This window comes from Cebus imitator, unplaced genomic scaffold, assembly GCF_001604975.1.
Source record: "Cebus imitator isolate Cc_AM_T3 unplaced genomic scaffold, Cebus_imitator-1.0 Scaffold36, whole genome shotgun sequence".
Taxonomy (NCBI): domain Eukaryota; kingdom Metazoa; phylum Chordata; class Mammalia; order Primates; family Cebidae; genus Cebus; species Cebus imitator.
The window spans coordinates 1,513,872-1,522,853 of NW_016107351.1; the positions used below are offsets into that span (position 1 = coordinate 1,513,872).

General features: G+C 60.4%; 1 protein-coding gene across 2 annotated transcripts in view; it reads left to right on the forward strand.

Moving 5' to 3' along the window:
* MCRIP1 (MAPK regulated corepressor interacting protein 1) overlaps positions 1-4,306 on the forward strand; it is an 11,320-nt gene extending 7,014 nt beyond the window's left edge. For both annotated transcript variants that reach the window (XM_017524844.2, XM_037737177.1), the window contains exons 2-5: positions 2,183-2,238; positions 2,333-2,451; positions 3,204-3,305; positions 3,404-4,306. In XM_017524844.2, the coding sequence (XP_017380333.1) occupies positions 2,231-2,238; positions 2,333-2,451; positions 3,204-3,305; positions 3,404-3,468 (294 nt within the window). In that variant the 5' untranslated portion in view covers positions 2,183-2,230 and the 3' untranslated portion in view covers positions 3,469-4,306. The remainder of the gene's footprint in view (positions 1-2,182; positions 2,239-2,332; positions 2,452-3,203; positions 3,306-3,403) is intronic.
* The last annotated feature ends 4,676 nt before the right edge of the window (positions 4,307-8,982 follow it).

The following is an 8,982-nucleotide window of genomic DNA, read 5'->3' on the forward strand; positions in this document are numbered from 1 at the left end:
TGGAGTGCAGTGGTGCAATCTTGGCCCATTCCAACCTCCACCTCCCAGGTTCAAGTGATTCTCCTGTCTCAGCCTCCCAAGTGGCTGGGATTACAGGCACCTGCCACTGCGCCGGGCTAATTTTTGTATTTTTAGTAGAGAAGGGGCTTCACCATGTTGGCCAGTTTGGTCTTGAACTCCTGACCTCGGCGATCCACCCACCTGGGCCTCCCAAAGTGTTGGGAGTACAGGTGTGAGCCACCATGTCTGGCCCCCTTTTTTTTGTTTTAATTTGAGACAGTGTCTCACTCTGTCGCCTGGTCTGGAGTGCAGTGCAACAATTTTAGCTCACTGCAGCCTTGACCTCCTGGGCTCAAGTGGTCCTCCCACCTCAGCCTTCTGAGCAGCTGGGATACAAGTGCATGCTCCATACCAGCTGTGTTCAGATGGGTACGTGCAGCATGTGTATGGGCAGCGCTGTACAGACAGGTGTGTGTGTGGGCACGTGTGTGTAGCAGGTGTATGCAGCTAAGGTGTGTGCAGCAGGTGTGTCTGCGTGTGTGTGTAGCAAAGCAAAGGGAGCCCCAGAAGGGTAGGTTCTTGAGAGGATGTGGGGCCAACAGTGGTATTTGGGGCAGGAGTTAAACTGCAGGAGGACCCCAGACCAAAGGTGTGGCTGCATAAAGGCCAAGTGGCCACTGGAGGCAGAGGCTGCCCAGGGAGAAGAGCCACTGGGGAGGGCAGGCTGGGAGGCAGGTACCCCTGAAGCGTCAGGCGGTCAGTGGCTAGAGCTGGCAGTGGGCGGGGCAGGGGGCTGGCCCGTCCACCTGTTACCTGAGCTCCGCCTTTCTCTCTTAAGGGGAGCTTCCCAGCAGGCAGCATGTCCCTGTGGGACCCTCAGCCCAAAGAGGCCTTTCCCTCTGTGCTCTGGTGTTCTGGGCTGGAGTCCCTGGCAGGACTGTGGGCAGAGAGATCCCAGAGTCCAGGAGAGGAGAGGTGACTTTGTGAGCAAACTGGGTGCTGTTACAGGCAGGGAGCCCCTGGCCCTGCCTGGACCCCACTCCTGGCCTGGGTTGGGGCACAGAGTTCCAGGGCTGGGAGCTGGTTTTCTGCTGTTTGCTGGTTTGGCCTTTGAGTCCTGGGCTTCTGTTCACATGTGGTGTTTGAAGGCTGGACTGTTGACGTGAGGTGGAGCGGGCCAGAGAGAACTCGAAGCCTCAGTGCTCTTGGCCCTCTGTGAGGGCTGCAGCCGTGTCCCCTGGAGTATCTGGAGCCTCGTGCCCTGGGGGTGGGCAGGGGAGTCGCTTATGCTAAAAGCCCCCTCCTGGGAATCCTGAGACTCCCCTCCCCCAGCACCTAGAGCTGCCCCCTCCAGAGCAGGGCCAGGCTGGAGACCAGCCTTGTCAGCATCCCCACCTTGGGGTTGTGACCTCAGCTGGAGAGAGGACACTCCAGCCAGCCAGCGTGAGAGTCCGAGCCTCAAAATAGATTCCCTTTCCCATAGCTGTGGAATCCCCTGGGCTCAGAGGCCATAAGCAGCAGCCCAGGGTCCTGGTCACCAGGTTAGGCCCAGCAGCTCTCTCCAGGGTCACTCCCTCTGATCACCGGTGGAGTTGGAGTTTGGTTCCGTCTCCAGGGCACTGATGTGGCTCATGCTCTAGGGAACCAGGAAGCCGGGCCTGGGTAGGTGCTGGGGAGCAGACATCACTGTTAAGAAGCTCATCCCCATTTTACAGGCAGGAAATCAAGGTTCAGCAGAAGCTGCGTGCCCAGCCCTGCAGCAGGGAGAGCAGGGTCAGTTTCCTCAGGGGCTGCAGGCCGTCTGCTACAGTGAGAGGCAGTCCCACATCAGGGATGCTGACAGTGCCCCCCAGCCCACGGGAGGGACCCAGCCTCAGTGGTCCCGGTGCTGAGGCTGAGGACCGCGTCTTGCAGAGCTAAGGCCGCTGAGTGGGCTTAATTGCTTCAAGTCATGCGTGTGTCTGGCTGGCTCTGGCCGGCTCCCTGCTACCTCCTAGGGTTGCCTGGAGCCCACTGGCTGCCCGTGGCTGGACCCCAACCTGTGGGGGACTCCCTGGTGGTCAGGGGGACCTGCACTTTGTTCACATCTGAAGGGAGGAGGCAGCTATGCCCTGCGCCTCGCTCGCCCCACCCCTGGAGAGGGTGGCCGTGCGTCCTGCTCCTACACTGGCTTGTGTTTCAGAGGCTGAGGGGATCTGGCGGTGGAGCGCTAGGATCAGACGCCCCCGCGATGACCAGGTGGGTTTCAGGCAGGTGGGGTGGCCTCCACTGGGGCAGGGGTGTGGTCTCCCACCCTGCTACCTGCCCTGCCTCATGCGCTGGGGTTCCCCAGCTCCCCCGTCTCCAGAGTCGTGTACAACGGCAAGAGGACCAGCAGCCCCCGCTCCCCACCCAGCAGCAGCGAGATCTTCACCCCTGCCCACGAGGAGAACGTGCGCTTCATTTACGAAGGTGGGTGTGCATCCTTGGTCCTTGTCGGAGTCAGCTCTGCCCCCAGCCTGGGACCCAGGCTCCGAGGAACCTCCTGCAGCCCCCGCCCCGGCCCCTCCAGGGTGCGGATACCCCATCACTACATCCACAGCCTTCAGGGCCCAGGCGGGTGGGGGTGACCGAGGGGACCCTGCGTGGAGAGACCTGGTTCTGATCTTGTGGGGAGCCCGGTAGGAGGGGTTGAGAGCGGGCCGTGCCCTGGTAGAGGCCGTGGTGGGAGCCAGTTATCAGTGCTGGCAGCGCTAGAGGAGCTTGCTGGGGAAAGGGAGAAGCCTTTGAAGAGAGATGGGGATGCACCCAGCCATGAGTGGGTGTGCTGCAGAAGTGCCGCGGGTTGTTGTCTGGGACTGGGGGAGTGTGCGTGTGTGCTGGGGCTGGGGAGGCGTTTGGATGAGGTGGGAAAGGCGGAGGCCTAGCTGAGGAGGACACGCTGCCCCTGAGGCACCAGGAAGCCTGGGGTAGGGTCATAGGGGTCCCTCTGACCACAGTGCTGGTCATTGTGTAGGGAAAGGACAGGCCTGCTGGAGGAGCAGGGACGGGGTCTGTGGGTGAGTGAGGCTGGGGTGGGCAGAGGGCTGTGGAGGGAGCTCGGAGGACACTTCTGAGGGAGAAAAGGTCTGGGAGGGCAGGAGCTGAGGGCAGGCGCTCTCCTGGTGCGGATGCCACCCCCTCTGTGCGTGGGGCTCTGAGCACTCTGCCCTCTGTCTCTGCAGCCTGGCAGGGCGTGGAGCGAGAGCTGCGCAGCCAGGTGCCGGGTGGCGAGCGGGGCCTGGTGGAGGAGTACGTGGAGAAGGTCCCTAACCCCAGCCTGAAGAGTGAGTGTGGGCTGACCTGGGGATGGGCTGGGCGGACAGGCTGGGCCGTGTGGGCTGGAGGGTCCTGTGCCTGCCCCTACCGCGTTGTTCCCTGGCAGCCTTCAAGCCCATCGACCTGAGCGATCTGAAGCGCCGGAGCACTCAGGATGCCAAGAAGTCCTAGAGCACCGGGCGCCCCTCCACGGCCTCTGGAAGATCAGGGTGCCAGGTGTCGGTTCCCTCCTGTCCCTTGGCTCTGCTCCTGGGATGGGGGTTCTTGCTCCAGCAGGCTGCAGACCCCAGGACCGGCGTGACTGACGGCTCAGGCCTGCCCCTGCTCCCCAAGCCCCCTTCCTTCCTCCTTGGGGGTCTCAAGCTGCCCCCATCATGGGGGTCTGGGCCCTGCCCACCCTCCCACCTCCCCCAGCCACCTGGCTGCATCTTTGAAGCTGCCTGGCCCCCAGGGGACCTGACCTGACCTCTCTCCTCTCCCTTCACCCCCCTCCTTCCCCGTCCCTGGCCACTGCAGGATCAGGAGGGGAGAAGAATGAGCCTCTGCTGCCTCCCAGGCTGCTGAGACTGGGCTGTTTTTGTCTTTGAAGTGGCCAGGACACAGGACAAGGGCAGCCCAACCTCATCCAGCTTGGGTCCCCCGAAGACCCTTGCTGCTCCTGTGGCCTGGACATGCTGGGGAGCTTCTCACCCCTACCCCCACCATCTAGCCTGGCCCCTTCCCTGGCTTAGCTTCAAGATGGCACCAGCTCTCTGGGCCTAGGTTACTGCCGGGCCCCCCAAAGGGGTCCCTAGCAACTAGGCCTAGCCGCGTAGTGTCTGCAGCCACAGTGGCCCCGTGGGCATGGGCACCCAGGCTGACCCTGAGGTGCTGCTGCTGGGTCTGTCCTGGCTTGGGGGTGTGCTGGGAGGGTCACCAGGGCCCCTTTTTCTTCCTGTGCCCTCTGAAAGCCAAGTGTCTGTGTGGCTGTGGAGCGTGAGGGTCTGTGAATAAAGGCAGTGGCACTGGGTGTGGCCTCCCGGCAGTCTGTCAGGCCTCTGCCCCGAAGCACGCACATGCACAGCTCCCAGGTAGGGCTGGAAACTCCAGGTCACTGTGAAGGCTCCTCAGGCCCAGAAATTCTCAGTCTGCGCCACTGGGGGTGCTCAGGCCTCCTAGGGAGCGTTCTGGAGGGAGAGGTTGGGCTGCCCAATGTCACCACCCTTGTCCCACTACACGGGCTCCCCAAGGGGCCCCAGGGGTACTTGGCGTCACCCTGAACCTACCCTCTGGGGCACTATCTGTGGCTCCGCCAGGGAGTTGGCTCCTCCCTTGTCCAGATAGAGGGGGTGCTGCTGGGCCCGGGGGAGACCTGGTTGCACTTGACCTTCAAACCTGGAAGCTGCCCTGGCAGGCCAGACACGGAGCTGTATTCCTGCTGCTGTTAGAAGCCAGACTGGAATTGATTCCAGGAACACCCTTTCCCAGAAGAATGTTTGGAGCTTGAGTGGCCCCACAGGCGCCTCCTGGCGGGTGGGCTGGTGCAGGAGATGCTGGCTCAGAGCCGGCCTCCCTGGGGAGGAGGAGGAGCAGGGAAGGGTGTTCCGGTAATAAACCAGCCCAGCTGCTGCCTGGCGACCCGTGTGCCCTACTGGTACCCAGCCCCAAGCCAGCTCCCTCTAAACTCATGGGCTTATCTAGCCCCTGTGGGGCCTGTGAGTCCTTCAAGGACCGTTTGAGAGCCCACCAGGCTAGGGTGACCCAAGCTGCCTCCCACTGTCGCTGCTGCAGCTTGAGGGAGGCCAGCATGGGGATGAGGGGTGGGTAGCTCACGGTGGTCCTCAGGCTGAGGCTGTGGAGGGGCAACCGCCGGGACCAGAACCCTGACCCCAAAGCAAACCTCCCCTCCCAGTGAGGTCAGCCCTGCAGTCCCACAGGGTGGTCTTACCCAGCAGTTTGTAGTCACAAAGCGGGGTTTCCACATTCAGCTTGAGCAGGTAAAGGACTGGGGCACAGAAGCTAGAGTGGACACCTGCCCCCCCTGGGCTGCGGGAGCTAACCGTGGGACCTGATCCCCAGAGGGTCACGGTCCTCCCACCCCAGCCTGTTCTTCAGCCCTACTGCTGGGCTAAGTGGCTGGAGACGCTCCCCCTTCTTCAGTGACGGCAGCTGGGGGAAATGAGGCAGCCGTGACCACTGCGTGTTGTGCCGTTGCCATCCACGCGTACACACGCCACTATCTGCTGTCACTTGATGTTGACAACTCCATGGGGCAAATTTTAGCCCGATTTACAAGTGAGGAAATAGTGACTTCTTTTGGTGGGGGCTAAGCTCTTATGAAGATGGTAATTAATGCTTATTGAGCATGAGCAATTTCCTGATAGTCAGTACACCCGGCTATTTGCCTGAGGGCTGAGTCCATACGCTCCAGGTGGGCTGTTGGCTGGGCGTGGAGGGCAGAGTGTGCGCGTCCCTAAGCCTCTCAGTAATGTGCCACTCCTCTCCTATTCATGTGAGGACTCTTGGGCATTGGACAGTCGTGTAGCCCACATTCTGCCTTTGGCTGCTGCATCCTCGTGGTGTCTACAGCCCCCTCTGTCCCCTGTTCTGTAAAGTGAGGTGCAGTGCAGAGGCCTGATCAGGTTCATAGGAGACTTCGGGTGTCAAAGCATCTGGCTATGTGGGAAATGGGCTGCAGGGTCCAGGGCAGAAGCAGGGTCCTGTTAGGAGGCTTCTGCAGTGGGAGAAGAAGTCAGGGGCGGGGTCAGCAGCTGGGTGTGGATGTCCAGGCGTATGTGCAGAGCTGGGTCTGAAGTGTGGATTCAGCAGGGCCACAAGGCTCGGGAGATAGATGAGTTAGATGAGGAGTTAGCTGAGCACTGCTGATTTCTGAAGACTGATAAGAAATGAGGGTGGTGCTTTTTTCCTGGACGCAACAGGGAGAGGTAAAAAAGAAACAGTGAAGAGCAAGGTCAGAAAGAGCAAGCAGAGGAGGATCAGGGCCGAGTGAGTGCAGGGGGAGGACCGGGGGCTGAGTGAGTGCAGGGGGAGGATGGGTGAGTGCAGGGGGAGGATGGGTGAGTGCAGGGGGAGGACGGGGGCTGAGTGAGTGCAGGGGGAGGATGGGTGAGTGCAGGGGGAGGACGGGGGCTGAGTGAGTGCAGGGGGAGGATGGGTGAGTGCAGGGGGAGGATGGGTGAGTGCAGGGGGAGGACTGGGGGCCGAGTGAGTGCAGGGGGAGGACCGGGGGCCGAGTGAGTGCAGGGGGAGGACCTGGGGCTGAGTGAGTGCGGGGGGAGGACCTGGGGCTGAGTGAGTGCAAGGGGAGGATGGGTGAGTGCAGGGAGAGGACTGGGGACCGAGTGAGTGCAGGGGGATGACCTGGGGCCGAGTGAGTGCGGGGGGAGGACCCGGGGCCGAGTGAGTGCGGGGGGATGACCCGGGGCTGAGTGCAGCCAGTGTGTCTGGAGGAGGCTGAGCCGGCTCACGTAGTGGACCTGCACCCTCAGGCGTCTCCCACCCACCTTGCCTAGAAAATGACCACTTTGAACTCTTCATTTTTGTGTTTTAAATTTTGGTCTGTATTTTTATTTCTAACGTGAATTACTTCATGCTTTTCTCATTTTGTTCTCTCCCGCACCCCCAGTATGTAACAAAGTATTCTTGTCCACCACCGTCCCTAGTTCTTTTTTTGCTCATGATTTTGGTTACATCAGTGTTAGTGTTTACATTACGATGTCTGTGTTTGTATTCAGAACTGAGTCATGTGGCAAATTCTACTGGTTTTGTTCTTTTCTGACCAACTTTTTCTTTTCTTTGGAGTTATTATTTGCCTTCTTTTTTCATTTGTTTAATTTTCATGTACTAGTCACTGAGGCCTGAACTCTCTCCTCTGCATCTTAGTGCATTCAATCACGTTCATCCCCTTGAGGGTGTCTCTCCTGAGCCTTCTGCCTGGCTCAAGGTCCCCATTCCTGTGGCGCACCCCCGACTCTCCTAGATGTGACCCTTGATGTAGTTCCTGTTTTCCTTGTTCTTGGTGTCCACTCTCAGTAGTATGTGTGTGTGCACACACCAGATTCCAGGTGGTCAGAGTCCTCTCCCTCCCAGCCATGCACGCAGATGGCACACAGCTCTTGCAAATACCCCTTTGGGATGCTGGGCATCACATACTTGCCCCACTGGACACACACAGGTATGCGTTTCCCTTCCTTCATGTTCACACGGCCCTTCCCTGTGCAGTGTGCTCTCTCACACACACCCTGCTGGCAATACACATGCATTCCTTTGGGAGTAGGGGGCTGAGGCACCGGAGGTAGAGGTGGGAGGGGAGGTAGAGATGGGGAATGGGCAGATGGCCCAAGTTGGAGGGAGATACTGTGGACTGAGTTAAAAAATGGGTTCCAGCTGGGCGTGGTGACTCACGCCTGTCATCCCAGCACTTTGGGAAGCTGCAGTGGGCAGATCACTTGAGGTCAGGAGTTCAAGACCAGCCTGGCCAACATGACAGACCCCCGTCTCTACTAAAAATACAAAAATTAGCCGGGTGTTGAGGCACATGCCTGCAATCCCGGCTGCTCGAGAGGCTGAGGCAGAGAATCGCTTGAACTTGGGAGGCGGAGATTGCAGTGAGCTGAGATCATGCCACTGCACTCCAACCTGGGCAACAGAGCAAGACTCTGTCTCTAAAAAAAAAAAAGGTGGGTCCCTCCACCTATCTGCCTGCGGGGCTGCCTGGTTAGGGCCAGTGTGTATTGCAGAGGTAAGTCCAGCCCCTGCCAGGCCCCCAACTGTGCCGGACTCCACCAGCCTGCTGCAGTTCCCTTGGGGACGAGGACTGGACAAGGGTGAAAGAGGACAAGGGCAAAGGGACTCGGGATGGGGAGGGCTGTCAGGAAGCCCCAGGTGAGGGGCACACTCCCCAGGGCAGTTACCAGCCTTGAGCTCAGCTGGCGTGAAGGAGAATGCCAACCTCCCTGTGCTGACTTGGAACAGCCTCGTCCCCACACAGGCATCTGGGCGTCCAGGGCTCAGAGGACAGCCAGGACCTAAGGCTGGTGGGGCCTAGAGCTGGCCTGAAGTCTTAAGGGCAAAGACCACAGGTCTCTAGCAGGTGCCACTGGAGGGACCGTCTCCTGGGCTTGCAGCCCCCACCAATCACAGTAACCACAGGGCCCGAGGCTTGCAGGCAGGCCCTGTGGTGGGTGGCAGGGTGAGGGCTCCCCCAGGAGGGCCCCAGTGCCTGGCGGGTGAGTAATTCTATTTACCTTTCCACAGCAGCCTCCTGTACCCTCATTTGCTCCAATTAGTCCGGCTCTGCCTGAGTGGCTCCAGCCCACGTGGCCCATGCAGGGGCTGTGAGCACCCCCTCCCCCAGGGCCCAGCTGCACCTCCCAGCAGCTCCTCAGAGCAGAGCCAACTGGCTGGCTCCTTCCCCAGCCCATGCACACACCTCAGTAGGTCTCACAGCGCCTGCTGCAGGGACCACCCGGAGGGCTGACCTCATGGGCATCCACCCTGGACTTGTCTCCACCCTTGCTGTGTGGTCCTGGGGACCTTAGACTCAGGGTGTGCCCCAGACAATGGGAGCCCCCACCCTGAAGCACCTCCTGTGTACAAGAGGCAGCTCTCTCCTGGTGCTCCCTGGCTGGCAAGCAGGGTGCCCACCCGCCACATGGTAGCACAAAGCCTGGCATGAGCCGGACC